The sequence below is a fragment of the Rana temporaria genome, chromosome 2, assembly GCF_905171775.1.
Source record: "Rana temporaria chromosome 2, aRanTem1.1, whole genome shotgun sequence".
Taxonomy (NCBI): Eukaryota; Metazoa; Chordata; class Amphibia; order Anura; family Ranidae; genus Rana; species Rana temporaria.
The window spans coordinates 87,504,487-87,529,273 of record NC_053490.1 but is presented as its reverse complement, the minus strand read 5'-3'; the positions used below and the strand labels follow the sequence as shown (position 1 = coordinate 87,529,273).

At 42.4% G+C, this 24,787-nt stretch overlaps 1 protein-coding gene across 1 annotated transcript in view; it reads left to right on the top strand.

Moving 5' to 3' along the window:
* CDK8 (cyclin dependent kinase 8) overlaps positions 1 to 3,058 on the top strand; it is a 106,213-nt gene extending 103,155 nt beyond the window's left edge. The window contains exon 13 of the mRNA XM_040340492.1: positions 1,175 to 3,058. Within this exon, the coding sequence (XP_040196426.1) occupies positions 1,175 to 1,300 (126 nt within the window). The 3' untranslated portion in view covers positions 1,301 to 3,058. The remainder of the gene's footprint in view (positions 1 to 1,174) is intronic.
* Positions 3,059 to 24,787: the final 21,729 nt, after the last annotated feature.

The window sequence follows — 24,787 nt, the reverse complement described above, 5'->3', positions numbered from 1 at the left end:
GGATTGTGAAAGCAGAACTACACTGCATCTGAGCACCACCAACTAAAAAATTAGATTTTTAATTTATTTTTAACATTAAAGGAAAACTCATCCATCCATGTCTCCATGCTTTGAAAAGACACTCCCTAGCATTTCTGGCCGTGGCCATCTTGAGAAAGGGCAGATGATTTATGTAATATTTACTTACAGGAATTCATCTGCCTTTAGCTCGGGCATGTGGACAGAAGGGTGTGTCTTTCTGAGAAAACCCCTCCTCCCCTCCGGAGACTCCTGGGATGTATGACGACATTGGTCTGGAAACCAGAAAGTAACTGAAGAAATGTAAATAGAAAAAAGTTTAAAACAAATTGGATAATTTACAAACGCTGAGCAGTATAAGGATTAAAAATAGTCAATGTTGATTGAGCGGGTAAAGTTCCACTTTAAAGCAGTCCTTCAATGAACTCTTCACTGTCTCTTAAAGCCACAATAGAAGCGTTGCATCTGGATCCGCACAACATCTGTAAAGGCTTGGGTGCTGCACCTTACCCCACACTGCAGGGAAAGCCTTTTAATGTTGGTACGTGCACTAGATCCTATGTGGGCGGTCATCCCACTTGGTCTGTAGCTAGGAGGAGGTTGATCTACAGGTCCAGCACTGTGGCCCATCCCTGTGGAGCCCAAAACCCTAAAAAAAAAACATTTTTCGAGGATATACCTATCATAACAGGTGAATTATATGCCTACATGACTGATAAAAACCCAGGCAAGCAGATGAAATGCTCCAGTGTTTCCAGTGTTGTATAAATACAGATTATGTCAAGGAGCGAAAAGGATCTGTGGTTCTTGCATGCTTTCATTATTCAGAGCGTTGGAAGCCTTCACCTGCCAACTGTATGCTTTGTCAGCGCTCTCCATGACATGAATTCCATGATAAAAGCATTGGTTGGCCAATAAAATGTGTTTGCTGTAATCAGTTTCAAAACATTTCATTTTCACATTCTGAGGATTTTCTTCATATTTTTTTTTTTTTTTTTTTTACACTTTCTGTAAATTATGAAAGTTGGTCTCCTGGCTGAACAGAATCGTGTAAACCTTCTCATTTAAATTAACCCTTTTTGTGTATTTTTTTTTCTTTCATATGTTCAGTACTAAACACGGTTTCATCTCCTTTCTTTTTTCTTTTTTTCCCCAGCGTTCCAATCCACATGCTGCCTATCCAAACCCTGGACCAAGCACATCACAACCTCAGAGCAGCATGGGATATTCGACTACCTCCCAGCAGCCTCCACAGTACTCCCATCAGACACATCGGTACTAGAGTGTACCAGGAAAAACGTAAATGCACTGTTGCTTTGGCTGCAGAGTTGAGCTTGTAGCCTCCTGCCTGGAGCCTGGCTTTGGAATGTACTTTACTGTACAACCACACCTTGACAATGTCCAGCAGCCAAGTTACACAACATTTCTCAGAATGTAGAATCCCACGGGGAGGTTTCAAGAGAGCGCAAGTTCTAGCACAGTCCATATTGTGAATTTGCTACTTCCATAGTATACTTGAAAATGGTTCAATGCGACCAATGCATTTCTTTCAGTGATGCTAACAGTTAAAGCTGTGAAGTATGCTTGGAACAAACTGTTTTTCGTTATTGTATGTGGTGACTATTAGCATATTATCTGACCAATAATACCTTGATATTTTTCCCTTTTTCTTAAATTTTATTTTTTTCCCCCATGTTCAAGTAATGGCTCATAAACCTCGCACAAAGCCCAAAAGGCTAATCCTAGTCAGATAAATAAGTTTTTTTTTGTTTAGGTTTTTTCTCATTTTAATGCTTAGGTGATGGCAAAGAAATGACGATCAGTATTTTTGTTGACCAGAAAATTTGTTACATTTTATCCCTGTTATAAAACCTTTCTTGTATGATCCTCCCAAAGATTTTAAGGGTTAATATAGATGGACACAGAGGCTGCCATTCAGTTGTTGATTGGATGTGATGGCTGCACGGTGAGCTACATTCAGGCAATCTCCCGGTGAGTGCGTTCCTTTTTTTTTTCTAAAGTGTATGAAAGAAGCTGAGCATACATGACTTGATTTCTCTCATTTAGTCCTTATTTTCCCTTATCCTTGCTTAGGGTATGGATGGAAGAATCTTTATTGCCAGATAATGGGATGCAGGCACCATTTTTAAAAAATGTTGAAAGCTTTAGGTCTACTCAAAAGTGCCATTGCAGTTTTAAGTGGAATCTGGCAAGCTTTCTAGTCCTCTGGCAGTAATGGCTGCTCCGCCAAGTTGTCATAGCTGTCACAGAGGGATCTGAATATCTTTAATGGAATTATGTTTTACAAAAAATAAAGATGGTTGAGTCGCTCATGTCCTAAAAAAAAAAAAAAAAAAAAAGTTTTTGTTAAAAAATCTCAAATGAATATTGTATTCTTAGAAAAGTATGTGGTTATTGCATGTGTTTATTTAGCCCAATAATTGCTTGTTTTTTATTTATATTTTTATTCTCCCATCTCCCAAACCAAGCTGTCCAGTAAAAGTGATGGGTTTTGGGACAATCATGCATGTAGACGTTTGCAGGTATTTTAAATGCTTAGAGTAGTGATGGCAAACCTTGGCACCCCAGATGTTTTGGAACTACATTTCCCATGATGCTCAACTACACTGCAGAGTGCATGAGCATCATGGGAAATGTAGTTTCAAAACATCTGGGCTGCCAAAATTCACCATCACCGGCTTAGTCATTTTTTGGTATGTTCCCTCGCCCAGGGAGCCACAGCTGGTGCTTACAGCTTTCATACAAGTGAATACAAAGTTTTCACATTTGGGAAATGCATTGCATGAACAGGTAAACCCCTGATGCACGGAAGCATCAGCGTTTACAAGACTATAGCCACATACAGCTGTTCACTTGTATGGCAGTCTGTACGAACTAGCTGCAATTACCCGGGTGTGGGTAAGTGCCAGAAATTTTCATTTGGCCTATAAAATGCCTGCAAACGTCTGTGCATGAGGCCAAACATTGCTGGGGTGCTTAAGCAGCTGCAGGAACAATTTTTTTTTTTTTTTTTTTTTTTTTTTTTATTATATGAAGGTTTAAACCATGTGAATTAAAGGAGACAGTTGTAAGCCCCCAGACAGTGTGTAATTTGCCCTCCCCCTGTCGCTCACAATTTTGCTGAACAGGCTGGTCAGAATGTAGACAAAAATGTACAGACGTGGAAATATAAAAAGGAGTTTATATTCCAAATCATTACATATGTTAACCACATACATTAGAATTTTTTTTTTAAATGAGAGTCCTCAGGTAGTCTAATAAAATCAGTGGTTGGATCCTAACATTGGTGTCCATGTATGCAAACTAGACATTTTGGCAAGCCATTTTTTATATATTTAAAAATTCCTGTTTAAGTGTATATTTGGCCAATTTTTTTGTTTTTTATTTCGATTTGGATAAAGTGGAGAAAGGTTCGAGCCCCTGACAGGGTTTTATGCTGTCCAGTGTTCTGTAAGATTTTACTAATTGTCTGTCCTACTGATATTTTACCAACGTGAGAAGGGAACTCTTAGTGTTACTAAACCCACAATCATAAAATCAGTCTGTATATGCAGTAAAGCATGCTTGTTATACTCGCTGTATAAAACCTATGGGGTTAAGCCTCCGCATTGTGTAAAAATGCGGTTTTAATCCTGGCTTCTTTGATCCACCCCTTCTTTTACTGTCCCCTTAAGAGGGTGCATGTGATCAGCACAGGGCCAATCGGCTCTGTCCAGACAGGGTCAGGGGTCCTGCAGCCACGTAGGACAGTCGGAGTATAATGAAAACTCCTACAAGCTTTGACCAGTGCTCGGCCGGACACTGATAGAAGTCACAAGACTGCTATATACTGCTGATGAGAAAGGGTATTTAGCAGTTTATATTTACTAAAATAATTGCATTCCCATGTTCTGTGTACTGTGGGAGACCAGATCTAGTGAATGCAGGGTCCTGGGTTTAAGAACACTGATGGCAGCAATAAATGCTAGAACCCCTGTCAGAGTCCCTGTTGCAGATACCCTCTCCTTTCCACTTTGGCAAATTTCAGCAAGACGAAGCCCCACACAGCAGTAAAAAAAACACAACACAGAGGGTTTCTAATCCTTCTGCACTCTATCCAAAATTGGAAAAACCTTTTAAGCTCAACTGACACTTCACATATTTTATCCAATTTTATTGCCATTTTAACACACATACACCATCATCCCAGAATGACATTTATTGTATGAGTCGGGTGTTTTTTTTTTTCTCACACAGGCAAAAGGGGGATATCTATCAAAGCTTTTCACAGGTCAAGTTATACTTTACAGATGTTAGTGTGGGTTATCAGAAGCTTTAATATATACTAAACCATGCACACACCCTGGGGAACCATGCGGATGTGGCCACTGTGCAGCAAACCTGTAACTATTACTGCCTTGTTCCTCTATACAAACCTTCTTTAAACATTAATTGTGCTTATCTTCTTAACTTGACTGGTATTAAAGCTGCTATTTGATAGTTATTAAGTCTGAAACTGATTTGAATCCGTTTGCTGCAGCAAACCCGTAAAACTGATTGATTTTTTTTTTTTTTTTTTGGTGTTGCTGAATTGTGAGCATGCTATGGAGTTGTATCAATGCCGAAATAACCAGCATGGTAGCTGCTGCTCACCAGAAAAATCATCTGTTCAGATATTCTTATTAAGCTGGCTTGGTGTAGTGGATTTCAAATCAGTTCCTATTTGTTTTTATTTGGTCGGCACCTTATTTTAGGTTGGCTCCTGTTACAGTGGAGAATAAGGGGTAGGAAAGCCTTAGGATTTTCAAGGAAAGACAGAAGCTGTAACATAAAATGTACTGTATCAAACTATTTTACATGAATGACAAGTATTCTGATTACAAATTAATTCAACATTGTTAAAGCAAGGTGTTAAGTAATAAATTTATTTTTCATAAAAGAAAAGATTACTTTGCGTGTCTTTGTTCATAGTGTAATCAAGAATATTTATTATACTGTATGTTCACATTAGTCTCTGCCCTCAAGAAGCTTCATCTATTGTCTCTATGTCATATGCATACATACACACACTAGGGCCAGCTCTGACAGGAGCCAAATAACATCCTGCATGTCTTTGCTTGTGTGGGTTTCCTCCCTCACTGCAAACTCCATGAAGATGGTGTCCTGTCCACAATTCGAACCAAGGACCCCAGTCTTGCAAAGCAAACATACTGTTCACTAAGCCGCTGTGTTTTGGGATGAGGCTTGTGGTGTACTGGTCTGCCTGTATCACCGCCATAACATATTGGCCATTAATGATGGGTTTCGATAAAAAGGAAGAAGGTTTCTTGTTCTCTACAGCAAGAATGATGGGTGGAGGTGTGTGGCATTTCAGGAGAGCTTCTGAGTTCAGTCACTGATGCTTTAAATTTAAGAGGGGTTACTAGAGCTGGTTTGGGCATATCTGTACTAAAGGTTTATTCTGGAGCTATGCCAGATACCCTCAGCTGGGAGGAATCTCTAGGGCACGCTAAGTGCATACTAGCTATACGGTCTCCAACATGGTCTGAACGCTCGATGAAACTTTACAGGAAACATCTATGGTAATATAGTTCTTAGAAAAAGAATGAATAGAGGACCTGCTTGTTCTGGTGTCAGCTGAACGAAATGGCATGAACATTCATATTTTTATCATCTCCACATATAATGTTGGCTTTGTGCAAACTGCTATGGCAGTTTCTGAGGTCTCCATTGCAAACAACTTTGTAGGAAGTGAGGTTAGATGCAGGAATCCCTATCGACCCTCTCACCAGGTTACCTCCGGTTCAGTACTGTGTACTAAAGATGCTGCCTGCCATTTGTTTCAAAACAAACATTTTCAGGGTGCTATTAGGTGGATCTGCTGGTTTGCAACTTAAAAACATCGATGTGCTATCAGCAGGGTGCAAGTTGAGATTCTGGTTACCCAGAAAGTTCATTCTTTTTTTTCAATTTGTGTTTGTACAGTATGTGCCATGGACCAGATGTATTGTTTGAGAACATTATGATGGCAAATGTGCCACTCCTTGGGTAGAGGAGATACCATGGTGATTCCATGAATGAAGTTGGAAGAGAAGTGATTCAACCTTATACTGCGCAAGGTGTTTTTTACTGTTAAGCCTTGTGCACACGCACGTGTAAACCGTGCGTGTGTACGAGGCTTTGAGGTTTCTCGTCAAGAAAACTGCCCAGAATCTAGAAGAGAAAAAAAATAGAGAACCTGCTTTTTTTTTTTCTTGTCGTGATTCTCGGCAGTGTTTTTCTGCCGAGAAACCCGAGCATCTGTATACTTACCTGTCGCTGTGGAAACCCACGCATGCTCGAAATGACTTGGACGCATGCACGGTAGCTTCCAAGGCATAGGTAGGGTGAAGCAAGATGGCGGCGACGGCATCGAATGTGACAAGCGCATGCTCATCGTGGATGACGTTCGTGCCATTCAAAAGAACGGCGTTTTTTTTGAATGGAGTGTGTGTACACTCGGTCGGCAAGAGATTCTTGCCAAGAATCTCGTCAGGAAAAACAATGTTTTTTTTCCTGACGAGATTCTCGGCCATGTGTCCAGGGCTTTAGAATGGTAAGGGTATGGACTCCCCTTCCACAATCGGTGGTTTTAATGGGAAATGACGCCAATTTAACTCTCAGATGGACATCTTATCGAACATGATATACAGAGATATGGCAAGACAATACACACACACACTTAACTGGATGGACAGGTGCCTTTATTCAACCTTGGCAGCTATGTAAGGGTCTTAATCTTACTTGCAGAGGAATAGCACTATAACATACACTCAAAATGCTCTGTTGTATCCTTCACCCCTCATTTAAATGTCCTGGTATTCAATGAGTTAAAGGCTCGCTACTGCAGCCCTGAGCTTGGTATTGATTCATGGCCAACTCTCGTGACAGCTCTCACTTTTACAGTGACTGAACATTGCTGTTAAGTCTTCGCTTCTCAATTTCTATTGTTGAAGTTACATTTTACAGTCCATATATAGGAGTGTAACCTGGCTTTGCTCAGCTTGTTCTTTAATCCATACATCCCTGTCAGGTAGCACTGCAAGGACCCTGATCTCGCATGTCTCTGCAGTTATAGACAAACAGGATTATCATGGACCCCCCCAGTCTGTGATAGTAAAGGAGCAGCATGACACCAGTAAACCCTATGATACCCTATCGGCATTCTCCTGGAATGCTGTGCAATGTGGACCTTTAGAAATTATTATGCTGCACTAGGTCCCCAGCAGCAGTAATCAATATTTTTGCGGACTAGCGCTTATAAAGGGAAGGAAAAATATTTAGGAAGACTATAGCAAGTAAAACTCAAGGAGCCCTGATTTGAAAAGGGATTGTAATAGCAGTCTCCTGCAGAATTTTTACCTTCCTACCATTAGTGCATGTTATTTGTCTCTGAGGACCAGCTACACTAGATGGTCAGTCCAGCATTTCGAAGCCAGGGATAGCAGCTAATCAAGCACGATCTGTGCTTTTATTAGCTGCACTGCATGGCAGAGAAGACATTGGAAATCAAACAGATCTTTGGTCTCTATAAAGAGTATGTCTCCTGCCCAAAGCCGTCACATAGGGGGCTTGTTGACTCCCTTGTGATGGCAATAAAATGACCATGTTTTAAAGTTTAAAAACGCCCCACGCAAATGCCTAGGTGGTGGCTCTATCACCTTTTTTTTTTTTTTTTTGAGAACTCTATCCAGAGAAGTCTTAATTTAAAGATTTTTTTATTTTTTAAGGGCACTTCCACAAAATAGGCCGGTAGCCCTTAAAGTTTTTGCCAGTTGGGATTTGTTGTTTTACAGGGTCTCACGGGAGCTCTATTTGAACCCTTACAGGAAGCACTCTTGCAAAACTTGGTTCTTTCTGGTAGCCATCATGTCGGCTAGCTTCAGACCCTGGCAGTTACAGAACCCTTTCTCAAAGTTCTTTTAGACAGAGTGATCCTTCAAACAGACCCAGCGTTTCTACCCAAGGTTTCTTCGACTTTTCACCGTTCACAGGAAATAGTCCTGCCCACTTTCTCGGCTCCTGCCAATCCAGGAGAAGAAGCTTTCCACACATTGGCTGTGAGGAGAGGTCTGCTACACTTTCTAACAGTAGTAAGAAGAAGCGGCAAAACTGTAATACTTGAAGTGTTTATTGGTACATCAGTGACAATGCTGATGTGTTTCGGGCAATAGCCTTAGCCTTTGTGATATTCTCAGGCTCACGTAAAGGGGAGAAGACTTCCAAAAGCATGCTGGGCAGATGGCTTAGATTGGTAATCATGGAGGCCTACAAAACTAAGGGCGAAATATGCTCATTATACTAGATCAATGGCAGTTTCCTGGGCCAAAAGGGCCGGTGCTACGCCTGAACAAATATGCAAGGCTGCCACTTGGTCCAACTATTCGAAATTTCTCTGACATTATACTAAACTAGCGGTAATCTCTGCTCCTTCTCTTTTTCTTGGGACTGCCATAGCCAGTACTGATCTATTTTCCCCTCTCTTCCCCTTCACACAGGGGAAGGGGGGCACAGGGAGCCTGAAAACTTTTTTAGGTTTAGTAATACTTTAAAAACCTAAGTTCAGCCCTTTCTTTTTGGCACAAGGTTTGGTCCTCCAAGGCCCCCTTCACTCACATACCTGACCTGAAGTTTAATCAATTGGTTTCAAATGGGTACAAAATAAAGTTGAAAAACCAACACCTCACAACTTCTTTTTTTTTTTTTTTCCAAATCAATCAAAAATAGCCCAAGGACAGTAAGGTTTGTAGAATGCCCTAAACCACCTCATGTCCCTGGAAGTTGTGCCAGTATCACCACAAGACAAGTTCAATGGATTTTATGCAATCCTATTCATGGTACCAAAACCCAGTGTGGGTATTTCTCTTATTCTACATTTAAAATCCCTCAATTTCCCAAATTTTCACATGGAATCCGTAAGGCCAGTAATTGCCTCTTAACCAAGTCATCACAACACACAAGTCTTTCAGATTGGGGAAGAGCATTCCAATACCTAATAGTCCAAGTAACATGGTCATTGAGAAAAACGAAGCTCCTCATCAACATCTTGGTGCTCAAAGCAGTCAGGCTGGCCCTGTAGCACTGAACGCCTCTTCTATAGGGGGGCAGACAATGCCATGGTGGTGTACTAATTAAGGGTGCATGGACAGTCTGGTTGCCTTGAAGGAAGCAAATCTGATCATCTCTTGGAAAGAAACTCGCTGTCCAATGATCTCTGCAGTCCCCATACCATAAGCGGACATCTGGAAAGCAGATTATCTTGGAGGCGATCGCTTGGATCAAAGGGAATGTGTTCATCCAGATGTCTTTAATCTAATATGCTAGTCTCAATTCAGGCTAATTTAATGTGAAGCTCCACCCAAAAGGGGAAACTTTGCTTGTATACACCCTCCTATTCATTGCTTGAGAATGTCCCATGGTGTATGAATATTATACTTATGTCCTATACTGTTTGGTTAAAGCGGGGGTTCACCCTATTAAAAAAAAAAAAAAAAAAAAAAAAATGTTATTCTAGCATTACATTCGGCATCGTAGCGCGAGCTACAGTATGCCAGTCTTACATTTTTTTTTATCCCCGTACTCACTGTGCTATTGCACATTGAAGATTCCGGGGAATGGGCGTTCCTATGGTGAGAGAAGGTGGTTGACGGCCGGCCCTGGCACGTCACGCTTCTCTGGAAATAGCCAAAATAGGCTTGGCTCTTCACGGCGCCTGCGCATAGCCTGTGCGCAGGCGCCGTGAAGAGCCGGGACCTACTCCGGCTGTCTTCGGGGAGCGTGACGTGCCAGAGCCGGCCGTCAATCATCCTCCCTCTCCATAGGCACGCCCATTCCCCGCGGGAGTCGGAATCTTCAATGTGCAATAGCAGTGAGTACGGGGATAAAAAATGTAAGACCGGCATACTGTAGCTCACGCTACGATGCCGAATGTAATGCTAGACTGATGTTAAGGAGGGTGAACCACCGCTTTAAGGTGAGAGGAAATTTGACTTGCCTGTAAATGCCATATATTGGAGTACGTACAGGCCACCCTCCCTTCTATTCCTTATTTTAGTCTTTGCTAAAAAACTGGAGGAGGTGCCCAGGAGGTGTCCTCTGAAGCCTTGTCAGTGTCTTAACATCTGGGAGTACACACCTATAACCCATGATAGTGCATTAATAATTTAATCCCTGGTGCAGATTTAAAAAGTAAATTTAATTTATGCAAAACAATACTGCTGGTTGTACTAGGTGGTAAAAATAAAAAGCATTTAGAAATAAAAACTTGGCGCTAATTCAAATATACATATGACTTGAACACTTGGAGTATAATAAATAACCACACCAATACATTATTTTTGGTGAAAACCAGATTCAGGAGGATGCAAAGTTAAGGACAGCACAGTGGTGTAGTGAGTAGCACTTTCGCTTAGCAGCAAAAGGGTTGCTGGTTCGAATCCCGACCACGACACCATCTGCCTGGAGTTTGCATGTTCTCCCTGTGCCTGCGTGGGTTTCCTCCGGGTACTCCGGTTTCCTCCCACACTCCAAAGACATGCTGGTAGGTAAATTGGATCTTGTCCAAATTGGCCCAGTATATATGTATGTATATCTGTGTGTATGACTGTGTGTCCCAAGCGTGTCGAGATCCTACGGGGTAAAATGACTGCACCAGCCAAGCAGACACTGGCTGGAAAAAGCGCCTATACAAGTAATTCATTCAAGGAGATGCCTCTTCACCCTAGAGGATCTTTATGGACTCCTGCAGGCAATATAGGCCACTGAGGAGATTACAGAAACCCCTAGAATAACTTCAGCAAGGTATAAAGGGGGCTGAGCAAGGCTCAATCCAGGGTGTTTTCCACTCCATCAATCCCTAAATGGTCAGGGCCAGCTGCTATGAATCTGGCAGGTAGCTTACGATGGTGCATTTAGAGGTTTTTAGCCCCTCAAAGCCTGTCTCCTAAATTTTTACCCATAGGGTGGGCACCCTAAGTGAACATATTATCCTTGAAGGGGTTGCTTATTAGGTGCAACATCTCCACAAGTTCCAACCTATTTCCACCTTGCACAGCTGCTATATCTATCAGTGTGTAAGAGTTGATCAAAACCTCTTGTGGCTTGGGCATAAAATGCTATCCTGCAACCCTTAATTGAGGGGTTCCTGGTGCAAACCTCTATGCTAAAGCTACATAAACTAGCCTGTTATTGAGGCCGGGTTCACACTAGTTCGACATACGCTCCGACATTGGGAGCTCATGTCGCATGACGTGTGAAAAGCAATGTTTCCCTATGGGAGCCGTCTTAACTGGTCTGACACATGTCGGTTCGACTTTGCAAACGCGCTCTGTACTACTTTGGTCCGACTTTGATCCTACTTCACTCCATTGAACATCATTGAAGTAGGATCAAAGTCAGAATGCAGTCTTGCACGCTGCGACTTGTATTCTACTGATCTTGAGGGGGAACTCCACGCCAAATTTTAAGCAAAAACCCGTCGTGGGTTCCCCTCCAAGAGCATACCAGGCCCATGGGTCTGGTGCGGATTTAAAGGGGAACCACCTATGCCGAAAAAACGGCATGGGGGTCCCCCCAAAACCCATACCAGACCCGTATCCGAGCAGCAGGCAAAGGGGGTGGGGATGAGCGAGCGCCCCCCCCTCCTTAACTGTGCCAGGCCGCATGCCCTCAACATGGGGAGGTAGGTGCTATGGGGCAGGGGGGCGCACTGCGGCCCCCCCCACCCCACAGCACCCTGCCCCATGTTGATGAGGACAGGGCCTCTTCCCGACAACCCTGGCCGTTGGTTGTCGGGGTCTGCGGGCGGGGGGCTAATCAGAATCTGGGAGCCCCCTTTAACAAGGGGGCCCCCAGATACCGGCCCCCCACCCTAGGTGAATGCGTATGGGGTACATCGTACCCCTACCCATTCACCTGGAAGTAAAGTGTTAAAAAAAAATAAACACGCTATCCTGGTTTTTAAAATATTTTATTAGTCAGCTCCGGGGGCACCCCCTCTCTTCTTTAGCTCTTTCACGAGGGGGGGCTTGCTTCTTCCAACGTCTTCTGGGGGGGTGGGTTCCAGTCTTCACCGCCGCCTGGTTCTCTTCCGCAGGGTGTGGGGGCCGCTTTCTTCTTTTAGCTCTTTTGCCCAGGCTTCTGCCTTCGCCCGTCCCCACCCCCTTTCCTGACCGGCCGGGCTGCTGCTCGGATACGGGTCTGGTATGAATTTTGGGGGGACCCCACGCCATTTTTTCGGCGTAGGGGGTTCCCCTTTAAAATCTACATCAGACCCATGGGCCTGGTATGCTCTTGGAGGGGAACCCATGCCGTTTTTTTTGTTAAAATTTGGCGTGGAGTTCCCCCTCAAGATTCATATCAAACACAGTGCCTGATATTGGCAGGGATCCAAGTCGGATCCCTTCGCAAAGAAGGATGAAAGTCGTGTAGTATAGTGTGAACCCGGCCTTAGTGTGAAGCCCTACTGGTGTCTGCCTCCAGGCTAAGATTGTGATCACCTCTTCCTGAGAGACTTAATTGATCTTTGGGTCTGTGCTCGTTAAGACCTTCGATGCTTGGGAGGCTTGGACTTGCTCCCAACTGTGTGTGGGCTAGCTACACCTACTCAGACCTATGCAGTAGTAGAATAGTAGATTCCACTATTGTGGTATAGTCACACACCTCAGACTTCCATTATTTGGAACTACCATGTTCCTTCACTGGTGGGTGAAGGATTAGTATCTGGAATTCAGGCTATGCCCAGGATAGATTGTTGGTCTGACCACACATCAGAAATGCACAACATTGGAAGTTTGTTTGTGTCTTTTCTGTTATATAACTATCTCATGGCTCACTAGAAATGCATAATATTGATGATGTGGCTGTTCACTGTTGCATATCAGAAACGCATAACATTGAAGTGTTAGTGACACTTCTATTATATAACCATATACTATTGCTAATCAGAAATGCACAACATCGAATTGTCAGCGACATTTCTGTTGGTTATATGACTGTACAAGTTTGCTAATCAAAAACGCACAACATTGTATTACTGGGAGTGACACTTCTGTGGGTTCTGTGACTTTACACTGTTGCTATTCAGAAATGAACAGCATAGAGCTTTTGCTAGTGACATTTCTGCCGGTTATATCACTGTGTAGTGTTGCTAATTTGAAATGCACAATGTTGAACTATTATTGGTGACATTTCTGTTTTATATCTGTACCCTGTTGTTTATAAGAAGTGTGTTAGTGCCACTCTCTGCCGGTTATGACTGCACGCGGTCTAGCACCAGCAATACACAGCTGAGGTTGCATGTGTCTTTTCTGTTGTCATACTGGCTATGCGACTGCATTTTCGTGATCATCAGAAAATGCACAATATGTGTTAGTATAATTTCTGTTGGTTATATGACCGTACTGCGTTCGGTATCAGGAATACCCAACACCAAAGTCGTTCTTGTCCTTCTGTCTTAAATCTATTACCTTAGTTTGCTGTACATCAGAAAAACACAACAGTGGAAGGTGTCTGTGTCTTCTGTGTTTAATTGCTCAGAAAAACACCATATGCGGGTCCCTTCTCTGACCATTCCCATGGCGGGGGGGGATGCAGGCTGGGGAGTGTAGTTCATTAATGAGTTGTGTACTCTATACATGCCAATAACTTTGTACTGCCGAATTGTACGTAACTGACTCTCATTTTTGCTGGTACTAATGCCGGAGGTGGTGGTGGACTGAGTTATGGGGCTACAAGAGAGAGAGGGGGGTGGTGGTCGGGGATGGGGGGCATGTTTTTGTAGGCAGTTACCTATGTTAGGTAAGGTGACCATGTTGGTCGCGAGAGACATGGTGGTGTGCCGTGGTACTCTTTTTTGTGTTTGTATGTCGTGTTGAAAAAATTTCAATAAAAATAATAAAAAAAAAAAGAAAAACACCATATGTGCTAGTGTCCTTTCTGTTGGATGTATGACCTTAACCTATTACGCATCAGAAGCACACATTTGAAGTTTGTGTCTTTTCTCTTTGCTTGGGTTATATGGTATCTTATAACGGATTAGAAATACACAACATTTTAAGTTTGGTTTGGCTGTGTCTTCCTGTTTTGTATTCCATATAAAGCTTGAGCTTGCTACCCTTCAGAAATACAAGATTTATGACCTGTATATCTGTGATATTAATTATGTGTGTCCCTTTTATTTCGGACCGTATTTTCTATGAATATGGAAGGAACAGGATTTCTGACTGCAAAAAATGTAGTCCTTTACATTCAGGCATGCCAGAGACATTCCCTAGACCTGAACCCAGTAGGGTTAGAGGACACTGGAAGAAGGGCATAAAATCACCTATCATGATTTTTTAGTAAGAACTAAGGGGTTATGCTCATAGCTTGAAGATGCAGCATCAGAACTTATCTGACTGGTTCACCCAATCTGATAAGTTTACAGCTCGGTATGTATCCTTCATGTCACCCCCTTGGACGAACTGGATGTGGCTAACCAATATTCGTCTTTTACTCCTACTTAATTCCCTGTAGTAGGGATCGGCTTAACTTAACACTCATTGGTACCAAGAGGCACTCATTGGTGCTTGGAGTAGAATATGGTCTCAGACACCTGATATTTATGAAATAGTTACTCTCAGCTGTTACCAGGCTCCTTTCTGCTTAGTTTTAATGCATCCAACCGCAAGGTTAAAAAGAGCCTAGGGATATAGAACACCTTCACATCTGACATGTCGGCATTCAGATGGGAAGAAAAACAGAAGTTGGGTATGCTTGGATACATACCTGTCCAGTTCTCTGAGCCCAGGGAAAAAAGCTTCCCTTAAAGTGGATGTAAACCCAAATGTATTTATTTTTTGATGTCACAATGTAGAGTATAAGATTTCCTATCATGTGTGCCCAGTCTTGCCACACAGAGTTAATCCAGCTCTGCGCAATCCACTTTTATTGTTCTGTGAAAATTAACAGACTTCCAGATAAAACCCTGTCTAAATAAAAAGTCCTTTCCTCTCTCCTTGCTTTGAGTGACAGGTTATTTACATATCTAGCTTGGACATGTTTATCATATCTGGAAGTCTGTTAATTTTTGGGTTTACATCCACTTTAATCTATTATCCTTAAGTGGGTTTTTTCATTTTCACCATGGTTATGGCAAACAAATAAAAAGGGGACCCACAAGGATTGTCTGTCAGGAGGCCTTTTTTCTAAATCGTTCTCCTGAACAGGCTAGTGGTTTTAAACCAGATGTTCTTTGTTGACCAAAGTAGTTCCCTGTTTCACAGAACAAATCTCTGATTAGTCTTTTTGGTGGTCCTATGCAGCAGTTGCAGACATTATAGACCACGATTTCTAGAATGTTGACAGTCAATCTTTCTATCCTAAAAAATTCACAGGCTCTCAGATTTTATCTTTAAGAGCCCATGCCACCTTGATCCTGCATCCGAAGAGAAGGCAGGGGCATAGGTGGAGCAGACCTGCAGGTCAGTTACATGATCCAGCTAGGATACCTTCATCACACACTAGGGAGTGGAGGCAAATTCAAGTCAAAATCTGACATTTAGCAGAAAGGCCTTGCAGGCAGGGGTCCCACCCTTAAGTAGGCCTGGTGGTTTCTATATTATCCTCTCAGGTGTGCCATCCTGGAAGGTGATAGGAGAAAACCTACATTAGACTTACCGGTAACGGTATTTCTACGAACCTTCCAGGACGGCAGGCCTACTTCCCGCCCTATGTGGAGGGAAAGATAAGCTAAACACTAGGTGGTAAGTACCTATGTGGAGCGATGTCCTTTGTGAACCAGTTCAGGATTACTTTATTACATACTGGGGGATCAAGGGGAAGGGTGGGGACTTATAACAAGCTGCCAATTGATTGTGTTTCCTGTGGGGAGGAGCCCTCATCTCTCAGGTGTGCCGTCCTGGAAGGTTCGTAGAAATACCGTTACCGGTAAGTCTAACGTAGGTTTTTTTTGTTGTAATTTTTTCAAATGACAAGTTTTTTGTTTTGTTTTTTTGTATTGTAGGCTAAATATGAGATCTGAGGTCTTTTTGACCCTAGATCTCATATTTAAGAGGACCTGTCATGCTTTTTTCTATTACAAGGGATGTTTACATTCCTTGTAATAGGAATAAAAGTTTACAGTGTAAAAATTTATAAAATCAATTAAAATAAATAAGAACACTTTTTTTTTTAAGTGCCCTGTCCCGACGAGCTTGCGCGCAGAAGCGAACGCATACGTGAGTAGGCCTGCATATGACTTGGACTTCCTCTGTAACTCAAAAGATGCAACCTATAGAATTTTTTAAACGTCGCCTATGGAAATTTTAAAGGGTAAAAGTTTGACGCCATTCCACGAGCGTGCGCAATTTTGAAGTGTGACATGTTGGGTATCATTTTATTCGGCGTAACATTATCTTTCACATTATAAAAAAAATTGGGCTAACTTTACTGTTGTCTTATTTTTTAATTCAAAAAAGTGAATTTTGCTTAAAAAAAGTTTTTAAAGCATTCTTTCTTTACAGTGTTTCTTCACCCCTGCCCAAGTCTGGGTTCACTCATATGCAAATTTTTTTTATTTACAAAAGTTTATTGAAGTTATATAAAAACAAAGAGTAATTGCATACAGAGAATGACAGTGTAGTCTGTAAAAGTGTCAGCAAAGCATAATAAAGACAGGTCATATATCTTAATGTGGAAAAAACACACACATATGCAAATTGTATGCGCGTTTCCCCAATCTGTATGACTGGAGTCGGTTCACACAGCTTCAGGGTGGCCACAGCCAGCATTTAAAAGGGGTCCTGTGCATCTTTGGTTCCGATTCAGGTGAAAATTCAGGCAGAAATTCAGACCTGAATCGATGACCAGGGACGCACCGGACTACATGCAGTGAACCGCGGCCACAGCATATGTGAAACTTTTGCACAGTACTGTAGAGCTAGAGGAATAGTCTGCAAGAGCCTGGCATCCACTGATCATGGGTGCAATTATTTACAGGCTATGCAAAAAAATAATAAATGCAAAATTTTCCCAAACATATGTGCATTTATTTTTAGCATTTGCCTTTGCATGAGCTAGAAAATCCAATAATCTTTCCATTTTAGACTTGACCACCAGGTGGCATGAAATCCCACATTTTGAGTCACTGATTAACTTTATTATGAAAATGTTTTATAAGAATATTACTGGTTTGATTCTGTTTATCCCTGATTTTGAGATGTACCCTTTTTTTGCATATTTCATAGAGCGTATACCCATTCACGTTGGCCCTCCCTGATACCAACAGAGCTTACAATCAACTATTCTTGCTGTGTTCTTACAGAGACAAATACTTTGGAAGTAGGGTTTCCACCTTTTCTTCACACCAAACCTGAACACTTTAGTCGTGCATAGAAAAAAATGTTTAAGGAGGAAAGCTATGGTGTAAAGGGGAACTCTGATGTAAGGGGTTTTCTGCTCACCAAACCTCCCACTTACATCAAGTTCTCGGTATTTCCCCTTAAATTAGGGTTCCCAAAGCCCCTCCTTACATCAGAGTCCACAGGGCACACCTTACCTATGAGTCCCCCTTTCCATAGTGCTCTCACTTGCTTGGAGGCAGGAGAGAGAAGTGAGGGAGGTAGGGGCGGGAGAAGGAGGAGCAGATCAAGCCCTCTCTTCTCTCTTGACCATGTATGGGGCCAGGGCCTGTGTGTACGTACATTTACTTGGGGCTGGCGGTTGTGGTATTTGGTTACTTGGGGAGCCACAGTCCATTCTGAATATTGTGTCCGGGTTTCAGGTCGTCTAAAACCTGGACACCGGGATTCCCCCGGACAGTCCGGGTTTTGAATCATAACGGGTGGCAACCCTACTTGGAAGTCTACTAACCTGGCAGTAAATTTGTTATAATGTGGGAGCAGAACAGAGTGCAACATGCTCAGACAACTATGGGGAAAGCATGCAAACTCCATGCACATGGAGACCTGATGTGAATTAAACCTAGGGCCCTAGTTCTTACCGCTTGGCCAATCTGATAGCCAAGTAGGTATATCTATACGTCAGGTCTGGGCTGTAGATAATTTTAAGTATTTGAAAAACAGTTGTACATCTGATAGAAATCCACATATGATATCTATTGATGATAGGAGTTATTTAAAGAATGATTTACAGTTGGTTATACTTGTGTTGCGTGTTATTAAAATAGCAAGATCGTTAAAATGGTTGCAAAACGTAAAAAAAAAATAACAAGCATGTCATACTTACCTGCTCTGTGCAATGTTTTGCATGTCTGCGAGTCCGCATATGTGTGTACCTGTGTTTGTGCTTAGAGAGCTCCCAGCAGAGAAACTGAGCTGTCACCAACAGTTCCAAGTCTTGTAATACCGATCGAGGATGACTGGCTCCTGGTCACATGATTGCTGGGATAGCCTGTGATTTGCTAAAACAGTGATCAGTTACTGTACAGATTAGCCCAGTGTTGTTTATTCTCTTAAATGGAGAGAAAGATGGTATATTTTTCTCCTTTCAGTAGTGTTAGTTCTGCTAGTTAACAGCTGGAATGTTGATTAAAGTGGAGCTTTAGTCCGAAAATTAGGTTCTACTAGATCACTTTATATTAGTGCACATACTCAGTTACCTCCTATTTTTTGTGGCACTGTGCCAAAAATCAGAGCCACTAGAGGCCGATCTGCTTACAGCCTAAAGATTTACAGCTGCTTATGGTCTCTGGGCTTCACCAAAATGGCAGCCTCCAGCAAGAAGAAACGGGAACAATGCTGGAGGCAATTTACAGCACACACTACTTTTGGTAGCATAATAGTTATTGTGGAAAGTATATTCCTTGCTAAAGAACATCATTTTTTTTATCAAGTTGTTATGGGTGAAGTTCCGCTTTAATGATATCACTGCACAGGCGACTGTGTCTTTAAAGCGGGAGTTCACCCGAAATGTTTTTTTTAACATTAGATTGATGCTCATTTTGTCAAGGGGAATCGGGTAGTTTTTTTAAAATCGAAGCAGTACTTACCGTTTTAAAGAGCGATCTTCTCCGCCGCTTCTGGGTATGGTCTTCGGGACTGGGCGTCCCTATTTGATTGACAGGCTTCTGACGGTCGCATACATCGCGTCACGAGTAGCCAAAAGAAGCCGAACGTCGGTGCGGCTCTATACGGCGCCTGCGCACCGACGTTCGGCTACTTTCGGAAAATCGTGACGCGATGTATGCGACCATCGGAAGCCTGTCAATCAAGTAGGAATGCCCAGTCCCGCAGCCCATACCCGGAAGCGGCGGAGAAGATGCATCTCTAAAACGGTAAGTAATGCTTTGATTGTAAAAAAAAACACCCGATTCCCCTTGACAAAACGAGCCTCAATCTAATGTTAAAAAAAAGGGTTTTGGGTGAACCTCCACTTTAAACAGTCTACAGATCTGCAGATTAAAATAAGTGCATGAAAAGGTAACCCCTATGTATACTGTCTTATATTTTACCACTAATACCCATAACTTTTTAGCCATATTGTAGCCCCTTATTATTGCTACTAAAAATAGTCTGAGAACAAAGGTTGGGATAAAACTGGCTATTTACGGCCACTTTATTAAATAAAATAATTAACAGTATAAACCAAAACAAAGCATAAACTTTTTGGTTGTCAATCCTTGGAGGCTTTACGTATCCAACTCTTTACTTTATATCTGCTTAACCATTTTATGGTCTCTGACTATTTGCATCCGACTCGGACGAACCACCTTCAGTAGATAACCATAAAGTCCCAGTTAACCACGTAACTGGCATTCACCGGGGACCCATATCTCAGATGTGTCCCAAACCTTTAGTTCCATCATTTTACTTCCAAATGCTAAAATAAATTCTAAAAGAAAATGAAACGCAAAAAGAAAACACAGAAAAACAAACCAACGTTATCAATTTTCCATGCAATCAATCTCAAATAATTAGGGCGGGCGGAAGCTTTTTATATCCTCGTGTGCTAACAGGAAGTCTGTACCTCTGACCTCCCCTCTATACTGCCTCTACTTCCCACAGCTCTGACCAATAACCTGTGAGCTTAAGTTAACTTCAGGAATTAATTTAACCCTCACTAGCAAAGGCATAATGAGCTAGTATGCATACCATACTAGCTCAATCCATCCGCTCTAGCCAATCAGTGGCTAGGCTGAGCAGCAAAGACGATCTTGGGACCGAGCGCGGGACTTTCGACGGGTCAGGTAAGTAAAACGGGGGCTTGGGGGGAGGGGGCGGCAACATCAAAGAGCACTTTTTGCAATTCGGCACTGCGTCCCTTTAACCACTTAACCCCCGGACCATATTGCTGGTCAAAGACCAGAGCACTTTTTGCAATTCGGCACTGCGTCCCTTTAACCACTTAACCCCGGACCATATTGCTGGTCAAAGACCAGAGCACTTTTTGCGATTCTGCACTGCGTCGCTTTAACTGACAATTGCGGGTTCGTGCGACGTGGCTCCCAAACAAAATTGGCGTCCTTTTTCCCCACAAATAGAGCTTCCTTTTGGTGGTATTTGATCACCTCTGCGACAATTTTGAAAAAAATGTATATTTTTTACTTTTTGCTATAATAAATATCCCCCAAAAATATATAGAAAAAAACATTTTTTTCCCTCAGTTTAGGCCGATACGTATTCTTCTACATATTTTTCGTAAAAAAAAATCGCAATAAGCGTTTATTGATTGGTTTGCGCAAAAGTTATAGCGTTTACAAAATAGGGGGTATTTTTATGGCATTTTTATTAATATTTTTTTTTTACTAGTAATGGCGGCGATCAGCGTTTTTTTTTTTCGGTACTGCGACATTATGGCGGACACTTTTTACACATTTTTGGGACCATTGGCATTTTTATAGCAATCAGTGCTTCACGTTGATCCCCGCCCCACGCTGATGAAGTCCCGCCCACACTGGGACGTAACGTGTACGAGGGGGAGGAGCTACGTTGACGTCACCCGCGTTTGCCTCACAGAGACCTACACACGTTGTATGCATAGATCCGGGCGCTGAGCTCCGGTACAAGCTGTCATCCCTGCACTCGGCTTAGAGTGCACGACATTGTGAGTGGTTTTTTACTTTTGTTTTAGATTAATAAACTTTTTAAGCGGAGAGCACTTAGATTGTGTCTTTTACTCTTTTCCGGTCCATTGAATGATTTATGGGAGAGTGTTGTCTTGCTTATTGCTTGCTGGTTCCATCTGGTGGACGTTTTGGAGTTGCGCCCATGAAAGCTGTATACCATTCACTCGTTGAAGGATATGCTTTTTGCCTTTTGACCTAGCCACAGGTCGAATTGTTGAGGTGAGAGGCCATCCATTAGCCTTGGTGGAGGATAATCCTGTCCTATGGGTCACAGATCTGATGAAGATTTCTGCACCATTTATCACTATTGTGTTTTTCGGAGCACTTTTATCACTTTGCACTTTATGGACTCTATTTATTAAGTTTGATCAAATTGTGTTATAATTTTTATTTTTAGATTTATTTATTTGCGCTGCACTATTTATTTATTTATTCACTTTGAGATATTTTTTTGGATTATATCTGCAGTGCTGGCTTGCAATTTAGTTTTATTTATTTATTTTCCAGCGCTGAATCACTTTATTACTTTATAAAAATGCATTGGATTACTATAAAAATGCCACTGGCAGTGAAGGGGTTAACACAAGGGGGCGGGGAAGGGGTTAAGTATGTTCCCTGGGTGTGTTCTAGCTGTAGGGGGGGTGGCCTCACTAGGGGAAATGACTGATCTTCTGTTTATACATTGAATGAACAGAAGATCAGCATTTCTCTCCCTGACAGGACCGGGAGCTGTGTGTTTACACACACAGCTCCCAGTCCCCGCTCTGTAACGAGCAATCGCGTGTGCCCGGCGGCGATCGCGCCCGCCGGGCACGGGAGTCGAGCCGACATTATATTACATGCTCTAGCGCAGGGAAGCCGACCCACCGCCGTAAAACGACCGCGGCTGGTCGGCAACCAGTTAACTGACAATTGCGCGGTCGTGCGACGTGGCTCCCAAACAAAATTTACGTCCTTTTTTTTTTTTTTTTTTTTAGAGTCAATATTAATGGCTTCTTGTCTGATTGATTTTCGGGTTACTGCTTTGTTCAGAAGGTCAGACTTTTAGCCTGTAGAATGTAGATGAAGCCTTTGAACGGTTTATAAGATATTATATCCCTACTGAAAGCTGCTGTGGGTGGTTGCCAGGCAACACAGATCTAAAAGCTGGTGAAGAAGTTTTGTAATATGGGTTTGCAGAGCCTGAGGGGGAGCTGAGTGCCCCCCCCCCCCCCATTGGATTCACCTGACTGTTGATTGACAGAGCATAGCAGTGGGCAGTTCCATAGCAGTTGGTCACTTCAGTAGCAGCATCCACATCAACCAGCTGCCATGCGTTGGCAATCAAAAGTAAGAAGGATAGGGGCATGGCCTGCATGCATCGTGATGGATGCCTGAGCTAACAGCTCTGACTGGCATCTGGGGATTTCTCGGCAAATCCATCAAAATATCGCTCTGTGAATCGCCTGAGACTGATATTCTGTGAGGGGAGACCACACTCGATGCAGTCACGCAAGCGGATTAAAGAAACTCGCTTTAGAAAGCTGACTGACATGTCTGATATGTCAGCTGCAGCAGAGGATCAGCTTCAAAATGGCCCCCACGGATCTGAGGTAATGCCATCCTCCTATTATACTGATCTCCCTGATGAGATACAGGACAACTGGGATCCAGACTCTCATGTATTTAACCTGGAGGTGTCTCCCCCTCATAGTCCATCCTCTAAAAGCCCGGCTAAAACGTGGATGAAATATGACCATTCAGAGCAATCCCCTGTAATTCCTGCGACATCATCAAGCCAGGACCAGGTAGGCCTTAAAGTGGCATCATCAATAGCCTGTTATCCTACCTCAGGCCAACCGGTCCTTGATACTACCATGAAGGATATGCTTTTATCCCTTCAATCGTCACTTATGGTGAATATATCTGCTATGCTCAATAACTTTTCTATTGAAATGAAAGGTTTGGGAGAGAGGGTCCTCCATGTAGAAAATAAGATTGAGAAACAATCAAAAACTGTGAGCAATTTGGTTAACGCATATAGAGATCAAATGGATGATGCAGATTGGATGCGTGCTAAAATCGCGGATTTGGAAGATCGCTCTAGGAGGGAAAACATTAAACTGAGGGGAGTTCCTGAATCTATTGCTCAGGCAGATCTACAAAAGTATGCGGGAGACATGATAATGGCCTTGTTACCGGACATATCCCCAATAGAAAGAATGATTGACCGTATACACCGCATTCCTAAACCGAAACACCTGGACGCATCCGTCCCACGCGATGTTCTCATGAAAATACATTTTTTCCCTACTAAAGAGAAATTGCTGACCAGAGCTCGATCCCAACCTGAACTCCCTGCTCCTTATAAGGAGGTTCATATGTACGCTGATTTGTCAAAATATACTCTCAATATGAGAAGGCAGCTGAAAACTGTTACAAAAGCTTTAAACAACCATAAGATCCCATATAAGTGGAGACATCCTGCTACATTGCTGATAACATCTAACGGGAAAACCATCATCATATCCAAGCCTCTGGATGGACTTCGCTTGCTGCACTCGTGGGGCATTCTCCCTGAACTATCTGATGAGGAAAGACGGGCTATGGACGGTATACATCTTGGTAAAGGAAGCAACACAGCTCATCACATCCCTGCTGCAAAGTAATACATTGAAGAAGTATTTGTTGATGTTATTTTTCACTGCAACAATGTTCCCTGGATGCCAGTCTTTACATCCTTTGCTGTTTGAACATTACCCTGTTATAGTGTCGGGTTACTAATATCACCCGACATTAGTTGCATTTGACACTTTTGTTCTGGTATTGCTCTATCCAAGTTTGTAGGATATATTTCTGTTTAAGCATATCTTGCCTTGAATATCCTACTTCCTTGGTCCTGTTCTGATTGAGCAACTCACTGATACCTATTTTTTATTATATTTGTGTGCCTTTTTTTTTTTGTTTGTTTGTTTTGTTTTGCCCTGTGTTTTTGTGTTTTTATTTTTATTTTCCCCTTATTCTAGTATATAGTGTACTAGGTAGTTATTTTCTGCACACTACTCCCAAAATTTGAACTTCATCGGCACATTCCAGCAGCTATTCACAATGTCTATCAATTTTCTTTCACTTAATGTGAAGGGACTGAACCACCCAGCAAAACGTTCTTCGCTTTGGAGAACTGCTATCTCCCACAAATGCGATGTACTTTGCGTGCAGGAAACGCACTTTGCTCAAGGGGCGACCCCCCAATGTAACAATAGATCCTTTCCCTATGTTTTTAAGGCTGACTTTTCTAGAAAACAAAGGGGTGTCTTGATTGCCATCCGTGACACTATTTCTTTTCAGTTAATATCCTGCACTACTGATCCGAATGGAAGGTTTGTTATATTAGTTTGTAAATTAGACAATGTTTTGTATACTATTGCAAACTTGTATGCCCCGAACCACGGTCAATTGAAGTTTCATAGATCCGTGCTTGAGAAGGTTCGAAAAGTACAGGAAGGTCATCTGCTGTTATGTGGGGATTTTAATATTGTTCCAGATGTCACTATGGATGTTTCTTCCGGTCCCAAGAGGATTTCTTCCCCTCTATCCACCTTTTTTAGAGAGAATGATCTTTTTGACATATGGAGGTGTTGTCATGCGGAGGAGAGGGACTATACGTTTCTCTCCTCGCGTCACAAC